Source organism: Tachysurus fulvidraco, chromosome 20 (genome assembly GCF_022655615.1).
Source record: "Tachysurus fulvidraco isolate hzauxx_2018 chromosome 20, HZAU_PFXX_2.0, whole genome shotgun sequence".
Taxonomy (NCBI): Eukaryota; Metazoa; Chordata; class Actinopteri; order Siluriformes; family Bagridae; genus Tachysurus; species Tachysurus fulvidraco.
This window is the reverse complement of record NC_062537.1, coordinates 14249067-14268434: the sequence shown is the minus strand read 5'-3', so window position 1 is coordinate 14268434 and position 19368 is coordinate 14249067. Positions and strand designations below refer to the sequence as shown.

The 19368-nt window shown below is 39.2% G+C and overlaps 2 protein-coding genes across 3 annotated transcripts in view; both read left to right on the top strand.

Annotated features, from left to right (window-relative positions):
- chd1 (chromodomain helicase DNA binding protein 1) overlaps positions 1 to 17163 on the top strand; it is an 18284-nt gene extending 1121 nt beyond the window's left edge. Inside the window, exons 2-37 of one of the 2 annotated variants that reach the window (XM_027141230.2) lie at positions 764 to 922; positions 1493 to 1691; positions 2098 to 2202; positions 2429 to 2487; positions 2583 to 2738; positions 3418 to 3683; positions 3796 to 4021; positions 4113 to 4213; positions 4312 to 4490; positions 4607 to 4731; positions 4931 to 5147; positions 5384 to 5473; positions 5650 to 5840; positions 5970 to 6158; positions 6279 to 6441; positions 7104 to 7256; positions 7363 to 7434; positions 7537 to 7686; positions 7848 to 7996; positions 8177 to 8273; positions 8374 to 8469; positions 8563 to 8739; positions 9178 to 9338; positions 9461 to 9502; positions 9594 to 9727; positions 9829 to 9967; positions 10091 to 10241; positions 10344 to 10466; positions 12944 to 13084; positions 13568 to 13882; positions 14010 to 14141; positions 14340 to 14518; positions 14589 to 14688; positions 14842 to 14893; positions 15021 to 15243; positions 15463 to 17163. In XM_027141230.2, coding sequence (XP_026997031.1) covers positions 870 to 922; positions 1493 to 1691; positions 2098 to 2202; positions 2429 to 2487; positions 2583 to 2738; positions 3418 to 3683; positions 3796 to 4021; positions 4113 to 4213; positions 4312 to 4490; positions 4607 to 4731; positions 4931 to 5147; positions 5384 to 5473; positions 5650 to 5840; positions 5970 to 6158; positions 6279 to 6441; positions 7104 to 7256; positions 7363 to 7434; positions 7537 to 7686; positions 7848 to 7996; positions 8177 to 8273; positions 8374 to 8469; positions 8563 to 8739; positions 9178 to 9338; positions 9461 to 9502; positions 9594 to 9727; positions 9829 to 9967; positions 10091 to 10241; positions 10344 to 10466; positions 12944 to 13084; positions 13568 to 13882; positions 14010 to 14141; positions 14340 to 14518; positions 14589 to 14688; positions 14842 to 14893; positions 15021 to 15243; positions 15463 to 15874 — 5517 coding nt within the window. In that variant the 5' untranslated portion in view covers positions 764 to 869 and the 3' untranslated portion in view covers positions 15875 to 17163. Of the gene's footprint in view, positions 1 to 763; positions 923 to 1492; positions 1692 to 2097; positions 2203 to 2428; positions 2488 to 2582; positions 2739 to 3417; positions 3684 to 3795; positions 4022 to 4112; positions 4214 to 4311; positions 4491 to 4606; positions 4732 to 4930; positions 5148 to 5383; positions 5474 to 5649; positions 5841 to 5969; positions 6159 to 6278; positions 6442 to 7103; positions 7257 to 7362; positions 7435 to 7536; positions 7687 to 7847; positions 7997 to 8173; positions 8274 to 8373; positions 8470 to 8562; positions 8740 to 9177; positions 9339 to 9460; positions 9503 to 9593; positions 9728 to 9828; positions 9968 to 10090; positions 10242 to 10343; positions 10467 to 12943; positions 13085 to 13567; positions 13883 to 14009; positions 14142 to 14339; positions 14519 to 14588; positions 14689 to 14841; positions 14894 to 15020; positions 15244 to 15462 lie in introns of both variants that reach the window. The other variant, XM_027141227.2, reaches the window with a different exon arrangement.
- Positions 17164 to 17399: 236 nt separating this feature from the next.
- LOC113639377 (zinc finger and SCAN domain-containing protein 29-like) lies at positions 17400 to 19286 on the top strand. Its single transcript, XM_027141232.2, has 3 exons — positions 17400 to 17869; positions 17957 to 18106; positions 18928 to 19286. The coding sequence occupies exons 1-3, from the start codon at positions 17473 to 17475 to the stop codon at positions 19194 to 19196; spliced, it is 816 nt and encodes a 271-aa protein (XP_026997033.1). The 5' UTR covers positions 17400 to 17472; the 3' UTR covers positions 19197 to 19286.
- The last annotated feature ends 82 nt before the right edge of the window (positions 19287 to 19368 follow it).

Sequence of the window (19368 nt, the reverse complement as noted above, 5' to 3'; positions counted from 1 at the left end):
GCTTAGCTAACGTGCTAATGTAACTTTTCGTCAAGAAAACACGATTTTAAGCGTTAGCTTATTAGCTCAGTCGGCTAGGCAGCTGTGATAGGCTGAATTTAAAATGGACCGCGAATTGTAAAAGCTAGTTTTGCTGAAAGTGAATTAACTTTAGTTGTGAGACAAAAAACTACAGCGGTTTGATTAATTTTGTTTGTTTTAGAGTTTAAAGCGCTGTGTTAGAGCTTGTACAATCTCTTGTCGGCATTGCTCGACACGTACATCCCCAGGATGGGTGTTGTTACTTTGGCCGCCGGATACAGCGCTCCGCTGGGCTTCATTGTCCAGGACAGTCCCCTGCTTAGGCCTAACAACAGGCCTGGGCGCTTTTACACAGGATAGTTTTCTCTAATGTTCAGATATGTTCAAACCTTTTTTTTTTAAATAATAGTATACAATGGAAAGTGAATAGTTATCGTTGTCTTTTAATTCGTAGACGTTCTATTTTGACTTCTGTCATCGTTCATTCATTTTGAAAACCTTTTTTCCCCCAAAAAATAAATAATTTTTGTTTACTGTGTGATCTGGAAATGTGACCACTATTCTTTTGCTTCTTACACTGTTGTAATTAACTTTAATGGGAAACTTTTTAACAATTACTCTGCTTACAACAAGCAGGAACACATTATATAGGCAATGTATGTGTCATTTTATTAAAAAAAAGATGCACAGTAAATACAAATCTCACTAATGCTACGCTGACATTCAGTTTTTATTTCTACAGGTGAACACCACTGTACAAAGCTGGAGCTTTGGGATATTTGAGGACCTGGGCAGGCCAACTAGCAAACATAGGTAGTTTTGGAGACCTGTATATTTAAACCACAGCCATGGATGGCCGCAGTGAAGATGAAAGTGTGAGCAACAGCACTGGAGATTCCAGGTAAAGAAGACAAAGTTTTAGTAAAGTTGAAGTTGGAAGTGTATTGCTGTTGCTTTGTGTGTGGTGAGACTTTATTCAGTGTATTTAGCAAATGTCACATTTGGTTTAGTCAGTTTCTTGAGAGCAGCTCCCACTCATCTCCTCTGCCAATAAAAACAGTTGAAGTATGACAATAATGACAACTGCAAAGGTGTTTTAAAGTCTCCAACATTAACAGGCACCCCACTGAGGCCCCCTTCTGATTTCACTTTTAAACATTATTTCCTTAAAGCCCTATATTAAATATATATCCTCTTGGAATTTGGTAGATCTGCATTTGTTTGTTCTATTGTTTTTCCCTTTTTCTACCCCCCCCCCCCCCCCAAGCTTGCAATGTGGTTTTATTAAATTAACATGTTTTGTTAATCTGGTTAGAAATACGGTAAGGTTTTCATGACCTCGTCTTTGCAGATCTCAGTACAGATGTCAGAAAAGCCGAAGAGAATCACTATTTTTTTTGTGTTGAAGCTAAAGTGGAATTTAGGTTGATGTGTTTCTGTTGCCTCTCAACATAAAAATTGTGTGTTTCAGTAACTCGGACGATGAGTCTGGGTCTGGATCTGGCTCAGGGTCTGGTTCCAGCTCCAGCAGCAGCAGCTCCAGTAGCAGTCAGTCAGGGAGCAGTGGCTCAGGAAGTGGCTCAGACTCAGGCAGCCAATCCGATTCTGACTCTGAAAAGTCAAAGGGGAAAAATGGTCAAAATAACTCTGGCAAGATTGATTCAGCAGAAGTAAGGTTTTATGTTTTATTTTGGCAGTTTTAAGCAGTTTTTTAATTTGTGGTCAAAGATTAATGTTAAAGTATCGAGTTCACAGTGCATGTGAAGATGAACACCATTATTAATTGTTAGTGAGAACGCACAACCTACCAGATTATCCTTACAAAGCTTTTGGGAAATTGGACTAGTCAAGGTGATTACAATGCAACCTTTTAGCATTATGTAAATTACAAAATGCTTATTCGTAGGTACTGGCTTTCATTTATTATTAACAATGCTGGCTATTTTTCAGGCTATTCCTTTAAACCTGGTGCTATACTAAATCCAGCTTTAAGATATAATCCGCAATAAACCAGTCTTTAGTAATGTACGGTAACATAAAGTAAAATATTTCTACTTTTTATTTCCATTGTTGCAGTTTTGGAAGTCTAATCCCAGTATTCTAGCAGTGCAGAGGTCAGCTATGCTCAGGAAACAGCAGCAGCAACAGCAACAGAGCTCCTCAAACAGTGACTCAGATGAGGTAGGACCTCAGTTTGCAGTGTTGAATAAGTTTTGCGTTTATTATCATCTTGTTCTTGGATTTATTTTACAGTTATTTACTTGTTTCTTGCTGGGCTGATACTATCTTCATTGTGTTAACATCTACATGATTACATATTATAGACTTCAAAATGTGTCCAATAGAATTGGTATAATAATGAAACTCCAAAAGCCTTAACTTAGGTAATTTGCTGTTTATTGTTAAGGAATCCTCCAGTAGTGATGACTCAGATGATGATTCTTCAAGAAAGCGAAAGAGTAAAGGGTGAGTCTAGTCATTAAGCATCAAATTACATGTTCTTGCTAACAGGACATTTCTCAGTCATTGACAAACTTTTTAAATGATTTTCTGGGTGGCAGGACTGATTCTGACTCCGATTCTGGGTCTGGCTCAGGATCTGGTTCAGGGAGTGACTCGTCCAATTCTTCAGCTGAGGAAGAAGCAGAGAACAGTGAAGAGTCTGTTTCAGACTATGAGCCTAGCCACAAAGTTAAAAGCAGGAAGCCACCTAACAAGTATGGCAATATGTAATTTCAAGTCAGCATACTTTGCAACTTCGAGTGCTTTTTTTTTTTTAACAAAGAATAGCTTTTGTTAATTCTGAATACGCTGAAGTTTTATGCCATTAGCGCTTCATTTTCTGGAATGCACATTAACACACCTGTTATGAAATAATGTCATAGGCATTCATAGAATGTCTAAAAAGCATTGAGCTGAAGTGCTTTCTCTTGTGTATAATCTTCAAAGCCAAGCCTCAACAGCAGCCATACCAAACAAGTTTTTTTTTTTAATTGTTCATCTTTACACCCCGGGCTGCTAAATAAAGTTGTCAAAGTGAGCTTTAATTTGATTCAGTGATTACAGTCTTTAGATCAGCCATGTCCACATCACCACGAAGAGGATACTTCGACACAAATTGTTTCTCAGATGATCAGCTTCTGTAAATTAATTCAACAAATCATTGATTTTAAGAGCCACTAGACAATTGAAACAACAGGCTGAAAAATAAAAGGTTTACAGGAGCATTCAAAAGTCTGGGTGAATTGTTCCCGTTTAAACTGCTTGTTTATAGGTTGGATAGAATCTGTAAAATATGAAAAGGAAATATGAGACCAGAAAGTTGATGCTCATTCGAGAGAATTTTTTCACTTATCTGTTTATTTTCACTTTCTAATCACATATCTGATCCTTCAGGACAAATGCCAGAAATGGAAAAAAGAGCAAGGTTTTTAAAAAAAAGCCCTCTGCCTCTTCGTCAGACGACGACGACGACTATAAAAAAGCTCTGGCTGGTCCTCGGAGGCAGGCTACAGTGAATGTCAGCTATAAAGAGGATGACGAACTGAAAACAGACTCTGATGACTTGGTGGAGGTGTGTGGTGAGGATGTCCCACCACCTGAGGAGGATGAGTTTGAGACCCTGGAAAGAGTGATGGGCATAAGAATAGGACGAAAAGGAGGTAAATAGTTTGATGTTTATTTGTTTGTTTACAAATTGCTTGTAAATGCAGTTAAATGTTATTATATGTGGTCAAGTTTGTTGTGTGTCAATACTTCATTTGTTGCTTACAGCCACTGGGGCCACCACCACTGTCTATGCGGTTGAGGCTGACGGAGACCCTAATGCCAACTTCAACCCGAACAAGCAGCCCGGAGATGTGCAGTACCTGATCAAATGGAAAGGCTGGTCACACATTCACAACACCTGGGAGACAGAGGACACTTTGAAGCAGCAGAATGTAAAGGGCATGAAGAAACTGGACAACTTTAAAAAGAAGGAGCAGGAAAGGAAGAAATGGTAAGGTTTTTGTATGTGTTGTGGTAGCATGTTGGAGCTCTATGCTTGTAAAGGTGAAACCAGATATATTGGTTGCATTTTGTTAATGCAGGTTCAAAGCAGCATCACCTGAGGATATAGAATACTTAAACTGCCAGCAGGAACTTATGGATGACCTGCATTCACAGTATCAGCTTGTGGAGAGAATTATTGGTAAGTAGATTACCACTCGATTTGTTTATTGAAGTATTTGCATAGTGTTGTTCTTATCTCAGCAATATATTAATACACACATTTCTTATTTCTGCAAGGCCATTCGAATCAGAAGTCAGCAGCAGGCTACCCAGACTACTTATGCAAATGGCAAGGGCTTCCATATTCAGAATGCAGCTGGGAAGATGGGGCACTTATTTCTAGAAAGTTTCAGAAGTGCATAGATGCCTACATGAGCCGGAACCAGTCCAAATCAATCCCATTCAGGGACTGCAAGGTAACCGATTAAAAGAATTAGAATACTTTATAAAAAGAAAAGAAAATGTATTAATCTGTGAACTGCAGTTTTATTTAATGGCTCAATACAGTGAAGGAATGTGCACTCTCCTTCAGGTTTTAAAGCAGAGGCCGCGGTTTGTGCCTATGAAGAAACAGCCTCATTATATTGGCGGGGAAGGACTTGAGCTTCGAGACTACCAGCTGGACGGCTTGAACTGGATGGCGCATTCGTGGTGCAAGTACGTTCAGCTGTATATAATTTGTTCTATTTTCTATAAAGGATGCTTAGTAAATAGCACTATCACAGGGTTAAATAGTAACCAATAGCAACACACAGCGAATGTAAATTAATATTAAAATGATCTATAAGGCAAACATTATATATAGCACTTTGTTTGCAGTGCTTCAGTCATGTTAATTATTTTGTTCTTCTTCCAGGAGTAACAGTTGTATTCTAGCAGATGAGATGGGACTTGGAAAGACTATTCAGACCATTTCCTTTCTGAACTATCTGTTCCATGAGCACCAGCTCTATGGACCGTTCCTACTGGTGGTACCATTGTCTACACTCACCTCCTGGCAGAGGGAAATCCATCTCTGGGCCCCACAGATGAATGTGGTTGTCTACCTGGGTGACATCAGCAGTAGGAACATGGTAAGATACAGCATACTACAAACTGTGATGATATTATTTATTTATTATTTAGTAATATTATAAGTGGCATAATTCTGTTTGCTGTGAAATCAAATAACCACCAATAATAATAATTATTATTATTATTCAAAAATCACAAGACAGATCTAACATTTTAGCAAAAATGCATTCCATTCTCTCAAGCTTTAATACATTGTGCTTTCAGTTTTAAAATTTACTGTACGTTTGTTTATTAGATCAGAACACATGAGTGGATGCATGTCCAGAACAAGCGGCTAAAGTTAAACATCCTTCTCACTACATATGAAATTCTCCTGAAAGATAAGGTATGACATTAAAATGAATGAAAAATGGCTTAAAATTATGTCTCATGTATTCATATTAGGTTTCTTTTCTGTTGTTTGTGTACTTTCAATTATGAATTTCAGTTTCATTTCCCCTGACTTCAGTACTCAACTGTAATGCAGTAGATCTTGTTTTAAATGCTCTTATCTTTTTCTAGTCATTTCTGGGGAACGTGAGTTGGGCATTCATTGGTGTGGACGAGGCCCACAGGTTAAAAAATGATGATTCCCTTTTGTATAAGACCATGATTGAGTTTAAGTCCAACCACCGGCTCCTTATCACAGGAACACCTCTGCAGAATTCCCTCAAAGAGCTATGGTCACTCCTTCATTTCATCATGCCTGAGAAGTATGAACTCACTATACAACACGGACATTTGCTTTTTAGTTATAAAGTATTTGTAGTTATTTTTTGTCTTGTTGAGATTAACTTGGTTTTATAGTTGCAATAAGATGTAATTGGGGATTTGGTTTTCAGGTTTCACTCATGGGAGCGGTTTGAAGAAGAGCATGGCAAAGGCAGAGACTCTGGCTATACTAGCTTACATAAGGAGCTGGAGCCTTTCCTGCTACGGAGGGTAAAAAAGGATGTGGAGAAGTCACTACCTGCCAAGGTGGAACAGATCCTCAGAGTGGAGATGAGTGCCATCCAGAAACAATACTACAAGTATGATCAAATGCACTTTCGAATGCCAACGTTTTTAAACAAAAACATTCATTCATTACATGCACAATGGAACAGTATAGTCTCTGATTAGTAGGTGATGAAACACTGAATTTTTCATAGGTGGATCTTGACTAGAAACTACAAGGCACTCAGCAAAGGCACGAAAGGAAGCACGTCTGGTTTCCTCAACGTTATGATGGAGCTGAAGAAGTGCTGTAACCACTGCTACCTCATCAAACCGCCAGAGGACAATGATTTCCACAACAAAGCCGAGGCCTTGCAGGTAGGTTTAAGTAATGGAGTGAAATTTAAATTAGCTCTTTCGATTTTATACATCAGCTGACACATTTGTGGATTTCTGATAATTATTTAGCTAATTTAAGAGACACAGTAAGCTGCATCAGCTGCTAATCAGCTGTCTATGAGGCGCACCAATCCGGCACGACTTCCGTAATTTCCCCTCCTTTAAATCCTCGCCTTCGAGCCGCTCCTACGCATCGCTGCTGCTGCGATCCAACACCCTCCTCCGTCCCCGACTCCTCCAGCCAGAACCCGTCGCCAGCGTCGATTAAATTCTTCACGTAAAAACTGCGCACCTTGCGCAATTTCGGTTCTGATTCTGAGCTGTAACGGGGGTTCTATTCATTCCCCAGCGCAGCCTCCCTGCCCCGTCCATGCATGCGCACGGACAGGCGCATGGGAAAAATTCTCCCAGAACAAAAACATCCAACTGTATGCTCACTATAACCTTCATTTGCAAAGTGGTACTGACTGAAATATGCCCCCCCCCCCCATTTTATTTAGTTATTTAGTTATTTATTTATTTATTTATTTTTAATACTGTTGATTAAAGATGTATCATTATAATACACAGGACTAAAGAGAATTTGTATATGGGGGGGGCAGTAACAATTCATAAAACCCTGATTTCTATGTTTTCTGTAGCACCTAATCCGTAGTAGCGGGAAGCTGATACTTTTGGACAAGCTTCTGTTACGGCTGAAGGAGCGTGGCCACCGTGTGCTTATCTTCTCCCAGATGGTTCGGATGCTGGACATCCTTGCAGAATACCTGAAGAGCCGTCAGTTCTTATTCCAGGTGACCTAAATATTTGTCTGCTTGTCTGATTTTGTGGCCAACTGTTGGAATTTACAGTCCCTGAAAATACTCTTTACAATTGGCTGATAATCTTGCTGTTTCGCAGAGGTTGGATGGCTCCATCAAAGGCGAGATGAGAAAGCAGGCATTGGATCATTTCAATGCAGAAGGATCTGAGGTAATATTTACTACATAAATTCTATGCGTTTCTAACACTGTTGTAAGTGTTGTGTTTTCAGACTGGAGCTGAACATCTGTTGTGTGTTTCCCATCTCTCCAGGATTTCTGTTTCTTGTTGTCCACACGAGCAGGTGGCCTGGGCATTAACTTGGCTTCTGCAGATACTGTGGTCATTTTTGATTCAGACTGGAACCCCCAGAATGACCTGCAGGCTCAGGCTAGAGCTCACAGGATCGGGCAGAAGAGACAGGTAAACCACATCCTTTTTTTTTCAAATGCGTACTTCCTTTCATTATTACTCCTCTCACTGCCAATGATCTGTATATAAAGCTCTCTTTTTAATGATTCACAGCTATTATGTTGTGCCATGTTTTTAAAACATAATCTAAATATGTATCTTAATGTATTCAGGTGAACATTTATCGTTTGGTGACTAAGGGGTCTGTGGAAGAAGACATCATTGAGCGAGCCAAGAAGAAGATGGTGCTGGACCACCTTGTAATTCAGAGGATGGACACTACAGGGAAAACAGTCCTTCATACTGGTGCTGCTCCTTCCAGGTAACGTTTTTCTGACTAGGTGGAACACTCAAGGCCTAATATTCTGGGGATTAAGGAATCATCACTGTAATGTCACAGAAAAAAAGTTTACCTCTGATTCTTTATATCCACAAACCCCACTTTGAGAACCACACACATTGGTTTTATTCTTTACCTTTTATCCTTTGTTTTTAAAAGCAGTTCTACCCCTTTCAATAAAGAGGAGTTGTCCGCTATTTTAAAGTTTGGTGCTGAAGAACTTTTTAAGGAGCCAGAAGGAGAAGAACAAGAGCCACAGGTATGTTGATTTACAGTGGAATGTAAACCATAAAAAAAGCATGATCCTGTTTAGTCTGAACAGAAATGAGGCTGATGTATATTTAAACATTTGTCTGTAGGAGATGGATATTGATGAAATTCTGAAGAGAGCAGAGACCAGGGAAAATGATCCTGGGCCATCTACTGTAGGAGAAGAGCTGCTTTCGCAGTTCAAGGTCTGCAAATTTAATTATCCTGATTGGGCAGTCCACAGAAAATAGTCTGAATTTATCTTCTTTGAGTTAATCAATTCTTCTTCCATCCTCCAGGTGGCGAATTTTTCCATGATGGAGGAAGAAGATATGGATATGGATGGAGATGGCAAACAAAAGAACTGGGATTCAATCATTCCTGAAGAGCAGCGCAGGAGACTGGAGGAAGAGGAGAGGCAGAAGGAGCTAGCAGAGATCTACATGCTGCCTCGCATGAGAAACTGTGCCAAACAGGTTAGAGACCATTCTCATGGTACATCTGCCTGACAAATGATTACATTTTCTTTTTCTTTTTTGTCAGTACTGTATAGATCATAGAAATAATAAGAAATATTAAATTTTATTAAGTATGAATCAGATTGAATCTTTTTTTTTTTTTAAATCAAAATATGTTCAGAAATGTCTAATCACTCTCTAAGAAAGTTATTACACTCTCAAATTTAAAGGCCTGGCTTGTTCAGTTTGCTGAAGGCATCCAGAAAAGGGAACAATAAATAAAAGAAATGTAATTAGGGGAAATTATTTTGAAGGTCTTGGATTCCATGGCAAAGTTTCTTGCTCATCTTTAGATATTTAGAATTTTACAAAAGGTCATTTTGTGTATGTTTGTAACATTGAATGTTTGTGGCAATGCTGACATGATGATGATGATGATGATTCACTTGACTTTAGATAAGCTTTAACGGTAACGAGGGCAGGCGAAGTCGGAACCGAAGATATTCTGGCTCGGATAGTGACTCCGCATCAGACCGAAAGAGGCCCAAGAAGCGAGGCAGGCCACGAACTATTCCTCGGGAAAATATCAAAGGCTTCACTGATGCTGAAATACGAAGGTAGAATTTAGTCACTTGATGATGCTGAGCCTCGAACCTCAATCACTTTAGGAATGTTAAACATGCTATTTGAAACTACGTTCTTAAATTTGGTATTTCAAATGTTTTTTTTTCCTACATAGGTTTATCAAGAGTTACAAGAAATTTGGTGGTCCTTTAGAAAGGTATTTTTCATTTTAATATAAATCATTTCTGGTAAAGTTGCTACCACATAATTTCTCTAGTTCTCACTGACTGTCACTCTTTATGTAACAGACTGGACGCTATTGCCAGGGACGCTGAGCTGGTGGATAAATCAGAGCATGACCTGAGGAGGCTAGCAGAGACTGTACACAATGGCTGTATTAAAACCCTGAGGGAAAACCCATGTGGCCCAGAAAAAACCTCAGGTATAAATGGATTATTTGCACTTTGATGGCCATTTAAACTCTCGTTATTAGCAGTGAATTTCTGAGAACTTAATCATTCTAACCTACGTCTGTGTTTTTAGGAGGCAGGCGAGGGAAGGTGAAGGGACCTACCTTTAGGATCTCAGGTGTTCAAGTCAATGCTAAGCTTGTAATCTCACATGAGGAGGAACTGGCCCCTTTGCACAAAGCCATTCCTGCTGACCCAGAGGAAAGAAAGAGGTATCTTTATCATATTCTTTTTAAATATTATAAAGATTGTCCTTCCTGTTAACAATTGTAGCTCTTAAATCATTGTTGGTTTTGATATGCGGTGTGTGACTAAACTGGCCTCTATTTGCACAGGTATATGCTTCCTTGCCATGCAAAGGCAGCTCATTTTGATGTTGATTGGGGAAAAGAAAATGACTCCAGCCTTCTTATTGGGATTTATGAGTATGGCTATGGGAGCTGGGAAATGATTAAGATGGACCCAGACCTTAACCTCACCCACAAGGTACCAAAATTAATGATTAATTAACTTAATAACTATTAATTTATTAATAACTATTAATTTAACTTTCATTTTAATTGGTTAAATTGTCACTTGCCCTAACAGCTTTTACCAGATGACCCTGATAAGAAACCACAGGCCAAACAGCTCCAGACGCGAGCCGACTACCTCATCAAATTGCTCAGCAAGGACCTGGCCAAAAAGGAGGCCCAGAGGCAAATGGGCATGGTGAGAACTCTTTTGCCCTATTCAGTCTCAACAGTTATGAGTCTTTTGATGCGTTTGGCCATGCTTTTTGTCCTTGTCGTTTCTCCCGTTTATAAATAGTTTTAAAGCCACAAATTCATGTACCTGTACATACAAAAATCAGCTTTGAATATCTTTTTAAAATACATACACATTATGCTATACCATTGCAAACCGCCAGTCATGGGATCAAAGTGTTTTCTTGCATTCAACTAGCATCTGGAGATTTAATTATTGTCACAGGTGGCAGCAGTCCTTTAGTCTCTTTCAGCTTCAGTAACAAGAACAGACAAGCCTGGCTGAGCTGTATCACATCCAGCCGGTGGGGAACTTTCTTCTTTAACCCTTGAATTTGCCACAGGGCTACTGGGTACACGTTAGTAAATATTAGGTGGAAACCTGTAACATTGCCCGTGTGAAGTAGCTTACATACTTGAATTAGAACACACGGTGCATTGTTTATTTTGGATTGTCAGGAAATTGTAGCGTAGTCCTGGTCATCTTAACCCTTGTGCAGACCTGTGGTCTATTTGACTCATCTGGAAAGTTTAATGTGTCATAACTTTCATTTCCTTCCACATATTTGCCTGAAATTTACCGGGATTGTTCCAAATTATGAACTTTGCAACTAAAATTAATTGTCTATTTTTGTTGAACTACGTGTTCGTAAAATAAATACATTCCTCCTCAAGTCCTCCCGAGTCAATTTGACTCGGCCACATTTAGTGGGGCAATAGGTCACACTTCTGCCCTTTTCAGCGCAATGAACATACAGACACAAAAATGCACACACAAAATGTCCACTAACACACACACCCAAAACACACACACACCACACAGACACATGCCTTTGCCTAGCAGAGGGCAAAATATGATCTACCGAAATGATGCTCTACACACACACATACACACACACATACAAGCATTGGGCATTGCAAATCATCAGGCCTCCAGACAAAACAAAAGCTGCTCATTTGTAAATATTTCACACTTGTTATACTGTATGCATTTGTCCAGCTGGGGACAATATATTCTCTTCTCTTCTTCTTCTACCAACAAGCTTTACACACACACACACACACACAATGTTGTGTTTTCATATTCAAATCATATTATGCCATGTTTTTGAGTGGTGCGTGTGTGTGTGTGTGTGGGTGGAGCCTGTTTTTGGGTGATCAGATGATTTCTGGTAGGCAAAATAGACATAAGTGTAAAATGCTCACAAATGTAAGTTGATCACACAGGATGGTGGTGATTTGATTTATAAGAATTCAAGTCAATTTGACCTGACAAAAACAGGATTTATTATTTACTGACATTCAAAATTGTCAAAATGGTTTCAAAACAATCTCCTGGCTTTGAAATATACCAGCCTGTAATTGTGCATTAACTTTTGTGCCTCTATAGTGAAACTAATTCAAATTTTCTGTTTTGTTTTTTTTGTTTACTAGAAAATGAGGCATTTTCAAATATTAATGAGGTTTATTATACCAAAGATTACAAATTTTTTTTCAAAATATATGTTGTAAACCAGTTAAACAAAAAAGGTGCAAGTCATCAGAATTGCTGGCCAACAAGATCTAAATTTTAATTCCTAAACAAAACCAGCTACATAAACGTCGATTAAAAACTCAAATGTATGTGCCCCATAGTTAGTGTTCAAATGGAGAACTCTATTATTTTAGTGATCTAACAAAGAACATTTCAAGTTGCACTGTTTTATATTGTTTGAAAATCATTGGATGTTTGTAGAATTTTTACTTTAATTGTTCAACTAAAACACACTGCATGTTATACATTGTGTTGGGAATTACATCCTTGCATCTTCATAACCTGTCACATCAAGGCTGTAACAATCAAGCACTGAAATGACTGATTTATTAATTCAGTATTAGAATCCGTTTTATAAAATGACAGCTGCACTTTCTACAGTGCTGTTGTGTATTTAGAGGTACATGTATGTAGTGATGAGTTATTTAATCATTTTGGACATTTTAATCTGTGCGTTTATAATCATAGCTTGCCACATTGTGCAGCCAATATTTTGTCCTGTCCCCATCATGCATCCTATTATCATCAGCATTTACACACAGGCTGGCTTGGTTGTGTTTCTGTTGTGTTGTAGGTGGCCTCAGTAGCTCTTTGCTCCAAGATTGAAGGGAGAATTAATGAAGAAAATGTTTTTAGCCAATTGAGAAGAACTTCTGGTTCCTAACATTAATTGTAGAGCCTCTCCAAGGAGGCTATTAAACACGAGGAAGCTGTTTCACTTTGCCCTTTTGATTAATTTAGTATAATGCATCGTCGCACTTCCTATTCTGAGAAAAACTGTGCCATAAGTGGCGTCTGCAACCACTTCCTTCCTAGGGTGCCTGTGATGTTTTCTCTTGCCTGTTCTTCAAATTTTCCTGGTTGATTTACATTAATATATTTGCCGTTGGAACCATATTGTGCTACAGGCTAATTCCCGAAAGAGGAAGCCACGAGGAAAAAAGAACAAAACTGTGAAACCGAAGGTGGAAGAAGTTGTCAACAGTCTGTCCTCTGCTCCTCCCTCAGAGAAGAGTTCAGAAGATGAGGATGACAAGGAAGATGAAAAGGTCTGTATTGTCGATGGGTACATTGGGGGCTGTTTTGCCTTTTTGTGTTTGATGTTTTTCGTAGACAGACTGTACATGAGGTTTTTTAATTGGCCTGCTTTTTTTTAATTGCATGTCTACTCAAGTGACAAATTTGTTCTGCCCAGATTGTCTTCCAAATCTTTATCTATTTCATTTGTTATTTAAAGGAAGTTCAATTATAAACACTTATTTTCAATTAATCTACTTGATGGATATTTTACCAGTGATTAAGTCTTGTTTGTTGTGGGGTTTTTTTTTTTTTTTGTTTTTTTTTTTTTGCTTCACTTGTGGAAGAGTTTAATTTTCAAATTAAAGAACAAGAAATTGAAATTGCCAAAGATGAACAGCAAGCATCGGTTACCTGGAAAGCTTAACGTCAATCATTGGGAGATGCAAACATTTTCCCAGGGTAGAAGGTTAAAAGCATTGCCGTAATGTCATATTTTCCTTCTCCCCTGAAAGGAATCTCCACCCATCAAGCCACCACCAAACAGAAGGGGTCGAGCTTCTGATCGTGTGGTAAAGGAGGAGGAAGAGGAGGAGGAGGAGGAGGATGATGATGAAGAAGATGAGGAGGAGGAAGAGGAGGAGGAAGAGGAGGATGAGCGAGAGACAGAACCCCATGTCAAAGAGCTAGAGGAAAAGGAGCTAAAAGAGAGAGAGATTAAAAAAGAGAAGAAGGAGGACAGTCGGGACAGCAAAGAGAAAAAGGAGCCCAAAGAGAAAAAGGAAAGCAAGCCTGTAGAACACAAAGTGGAGGAATCCTTTACAGAGAAGGTAATTAAAGAAAACTTCATTAAACTCTATGAAACGGTTAAGCCTGAATAGCTTAATGTACCCTGGATAGTATTGATTGTCTTCTTTTTTTTCTTTTCTTTTTTTTTTTTCTTCTTAATATAACCAGGCTCCAGAGATAAAAGCTGAAGTTCGGGAAAAGAGCAAAAAGGCAGACACACCCATCCATATAACTGCTGGAGGGGAGACTGTTCCAATTACTGAGGAGTCTGAGGAGCTTGACCAGAAGACCTTCAGCGTGGTGAGTCACAGCTAACTGCAGCTTACTTTGCACTGCACCCTCTGGTTAATACACGTTTAAAATCAGCATGTGATACTGATTGCTTTAATACATTTCTCTGAATTCGAGATTTATTTCCCTCACTGTAGTATTGGCAGTTTCTCATTTGTAACGTTTACCTAAGGTCCATTCTAAATTGTTTAACATGTTGTTTATCAGTGTAAGGAGCGAATGCGCCCAGTGAAGGCAGCTTTGAAGCAGTTAGATCGTCCTGAGAAAGGTCTTTCTGAACGCGAGCAGCTAGAGCATACTCGGCAGTGCCTGATAAAAATTGGAGACCACATCACAGACTGCCTAAAAGAGTACACCAACCTCGAACACATCAAACAGTGGAGAAGGTGTGTATAGATTACAACAATTGTGTTTTTGATTAGAACAAGTTTATAAATCTTTGTCTCCTCATTACAGAAATCTTTGGATATTTGTTTCCAAATTTACGGAGTTTGATGCTAGAAAACTGCATAAGCTGTATAAGCATGCGATCAAGAAAAGACAAGAAAATGCCCAGGTATGTTTTTTGTTTTTAATTTAATTACGTGTAATTAACTAATAGCTTTAATTTTGTGTCTCTTTAAATGACATTTTCTTGTTTTAAAGGGCAGTAAAATGTTTTTTCGCAGTGTATCTAAGTAAAAGTATTATGCTTTTGTATTCATTTCAGATGGTGGACCAAAACACTAGCACTGTAAATACACAAGCCTTTAGACACACAGGTATGTCTCTCTTATTGTGTCAGCTTAGTTATTTTATCTCTTAACAAATATTTAAGTATCCAAGCAGGCAAATCAGAATGGTAGGGTTGGGAGTTGTCACATTTTCTTTTCCCTTTCTGGTGTTCAGACATTGAGAGGTTAAAGGATTCTCAGCAAGACGAGAGCAGTAGAGACAGCTACAGTTCAGACAGGCACCACTCAAGCTCACGTAGCCATGACCAGAGTAAAGAGCGCCACTCCAGCGATTCATACAGGAAAAGCTCAGACTCCAGGAAAAGACCATACTCCTCCTTCAGCAATGGCAAAGACCACCGAGAGCGAGACCACTACAGAGACCGCCAGGACAGCAGGTCAGTCACATATACTTGTTCTCAGAGTCTTATTCTACAGAAGGTAAATGTACTTGTAGATTTGATGTATAAAATGAAAGCTTTCAAATTTCATGTTATTTTGAACTGTAAAATTGTATCTGATGGCCCTTTGACACAATGATGGATCTAAATCAATTTTTAATGCAAAGCTTGTCACATCTTTTAAATACATTTTCTTATACTTGCATCTTCCTGCAGATACTACAGTGACAACAAGCATAGGAAGCTAGATGATCACCGTTCTAGTCGAGACAACTGGTCAGACAGCAACAATAAGGAGCGTGTACACTCAGAGCACCGGTCCAGCGCGGAGCACCGGTCCAGCGCGGAGCACCGATCCAGCGCGGAGCACCGGTCCAGCTCTGAGCACAGATCCAGCTCTGAGCATCGGTCCAGCTCTGACTACAGCCACCACAAGTCCTCTCGTGACTACCGATATCACTCAGAATGGCAAATGGAGCAGCGGGCATCGGGTAGTGGGCCACGTTCACCTAGAGACCAGAGGTCACCCTATGACTCCCGGTCACCCATGGGCCACCGGTCGCCTTTTGAGTACTCTTCTGAGCACAAGAGCACACCCGAGCAGGTCTGGAGCAGTCGTAGGACGTAGCGCTCAATCAGCCATAGATACACAAATGCAGGAAATGCCTTATGGTACTTTTGGCCGCTGTACTGCGCATCTGAGCTTCTCTCTGAGGCCTGGTGCACTCCTCTCTTCTCCAGGCTAAGTTTAAATAACTGGGGATTGAAAGCAAATTACATATTTTTGTATTTAATTAGTACTACTGCACCGTTTCTTAGGTGCAGTAGTGAGGTTTAATTTTTAATTATTTTTATAAAGTGACTACTTTGTTTTTGTTTTTTTCCGTGGGGGTAAAAGAATCCTAAACGCTTGTGTTCCACCACCATCCGTGACACTGGATCCTGGCATTGACTTACCACATTTTTAATGCAGCTCTTGACTTTAAACGGAAGTGTTTGAACAGAGGAAACTAGCATAATGTACTGTTTTGATGCTGGGCTAAAAGTTTAAGGGTTTCTCTTCTGAGCAGCCTGAAGGACTGGGGTTCACCTTTCAAAGTACCTCGTTTACATTTTTTTTTTTTTTCCCATGTGACCACCATGCCGTCTTTTTGTTTATCTTTGCATCATGCTTGAATTATTTAATTCTCAGCTGTAACATAATCTGGATTCTGTTTGCAAGCATCTGAAAATGTCATTTTCGTAAAATTGTACTACTGTAAATTATTGTATAAAAGTAAATTGAACGGGCTTTTTCTTCTCAGGCTTTTTCTTTAAACTAGTCTGTTCCTTTCCCCACCAACTCAGGCTTTTTTGTCAGTTGTATTGATTTAATGTCCTTAGGACAAATTATGTAAATGTTATTTACAGTGTAATTTGGGGAAAGGAGTAACTAATCTATTTGTGTATTCCTGTGAAAAGACTTCCTTCAATCCCAGTTTTTTTTTTTTGTTTGTTTGTTTGTTTGTGTTTCAAATTCACACACTTGTCCAAGTTGTTCAGCAAAAAAAAAAAAGCCTCACTGAAATGGCAACATCATGTCAGGAAAAACTGTGAGGGGAGGTGATCATAGGTAGAGGCACTTATGTGAACTTGAAATAGTTTTCTTTTTCTATGAATTTTCATCTTTCTCTCTCTTTTTTTTTTTTAACTTGCATAAATGTAGGCAATAATGTAAAATCTTCTATGCAGCCCAAGTGTATTTCTGGTGAACGGCCCAATCGAGTCAAAATGCTGTTACAGTACACACTGTATATAGATCTGCTCTATATTTCAAATCAAATTTACACTGAAAATGCATGGATTTTTTTAAAAGAATAATTGTTTTATATAATTGTTTATAAAGTCATTAAACTCGAATCACTGTTTTCACCTGTACGATGGTTGTCGGCATCAGTTTTACAGTTTATTTGCTTTTCTCTAGGCCCCCTTGCATGTCGGAAATATTTTTGTTTAACTTGCTGTTTTCCTCAGGATCGAAATTCTTCATTAGGCATATATCTGTGTGGTCTGTGTGTTGTGTAACACGTTTTTTCCACTGCATGAAGTACTAGAACTAACAGCAGGAATAAAACTCAGGGGCGGGGCTTGCATCACTGCTCGTTTCTGATTGGTTAGAAGCAGAGCGTCATATAAAGCGCGACACCATAAACACAAAAACAGACGCCATTTTTTGGGGGGAAGAACATGGAGAAAACGGAGCCGTGGCAGAGCAAGGAGACGAAGACGCTGATCGGGATCTGGTCAGAAGATGAGGTGCAGCGGGAGCTGGAAGGTTCTGTTAGAAATCAGAAAGTGTTTCAAAAAATCTCTCAGCGCATGTGGGAACTGGGTTACAACCGCAGTCCTGATCGATGTCGAGTGAAAATAAAAAAGCTTAAACAGGATTTCAGAAGGCTGAAAGAGTACAATAAAAGGAATAGGATGAACCCCAAAACAAATCAGTGGTACGAGGCGTTGGATGCTGTTTTAGGACGCAGGCTTGGTGTCACTGAGACTTCAACAAGCTCACTGCTGGAGTCTGTGATGAAGTGTAACAGTGTGGAGGACAGAGCTGACACTGATGATGAGGATGTCTTGTCAGGTGCAGAAATCAACACGTTTAACATATTATTTATTAAACCTGGGTTTGCTCATGTGTCGCTCACTGCATCCTGTGTTTACTCTCCAGTCTGTATTGATAACGCAGATGATGGGAAGAGACCCAGGATCAGTTCTCCTGAATTTCCAGTAACGTTACCCCTGTCTCCAGGACTGTCCTCTCTTGGGTCCAGTAACCTTACAGCCGAGGAGCCCCGAGTTAACCTGCCCCGTGTCAGAGGTGATAAACAGTGGCTTTGTTTGCATTGACTGTTCAGAACATACAGAGGTGTATTTGTTGTGTGTGTGTATATATATATGTATGTATATATATATATATATATATATATATGTGTGTGTGTGTGTGTGTGTGTGTGTGTGTGTGTGTGTATATATATATGTATGTATATGTATATAATGTATATATTATATATATAATGTGTGTGTTTTCAATGTTAGATAATATGTATAACAAAAGGCTGGATAGTAGGAGGGGTGGATGGCAGGATGAATGGTAACCATACAGTAGTTTGCAAAAAAAAAAAAACTCTCAAACTTATTGAAGTTATTCCTCAGTGTGAATCCTAATTTCTGTGTTTGCTTGCCTCTCAAAAATCACTTACTTCATGCTAAACTCCACAGCCCTGCTTCCACTTTCCCTCCTCCTCCTCTTCCCCTTTTTTCATATACTTTTTTTCTGATTTTTTTCTATACTACCTTTAAGCTCATACAGGTTTAGGGTGTGTTAATGAGATGTAACGAGGTTTATTTTTTGTTTATTTTGGTTTACCACATAACCACATCACTTGTTGGGTTCTTTATTTTCATGTGGTTTTATTTCTATAAAGCTCTGGCAATCGTTCAACCAGTCATCACCAAAAGACTTCACCCACGCCTTTATAATACTCAGGGCATGGTTTTTGATTTCTGTGGACATGTGTTCATTGGTCACTATTCAGACGCTTCAGATAACTTTTTGATTGTGTAGCTACAGAGCTGCATAAGTACACCATTGTGATGGTTCGCACATATTTATTTATACCGTACCGTATGTTTCACCAGGAAAAAGGAAACAAGGACACTCAAACCACATTGACAGTATGAGGGAGATCTTCCTCATGGCTGAGGATCGTGAAGACAGAAGGCAACGGGTTCAGCAGGAATTTGAAGAAAGACGACTTCAAGTTCTGCAGGAGTTGGAACATTCAGCTGGGATTCGGGAGGCAGAGTTAATCAACACCCTGGCACAGTTTAACCAAGGACTGCTCAGTGTCATGGGGCAGCTAGTGTCAGTCATGGCCAACAACCAGAGCCCTCAACCGCCACCTTAAAACTTTGAATTGTTATATATTTGACAGGACAATTATTGAATGCAGTTACTTGTTTATAATTAAATAATAATTATAATGTTCTTTTCAGTACACACGTTCCAGTGTGTTTTATTTCTTGCACTTATTAGTATTTGTGTCTTTACTGGCCCTTTTTATCTGGTACAACTACCAT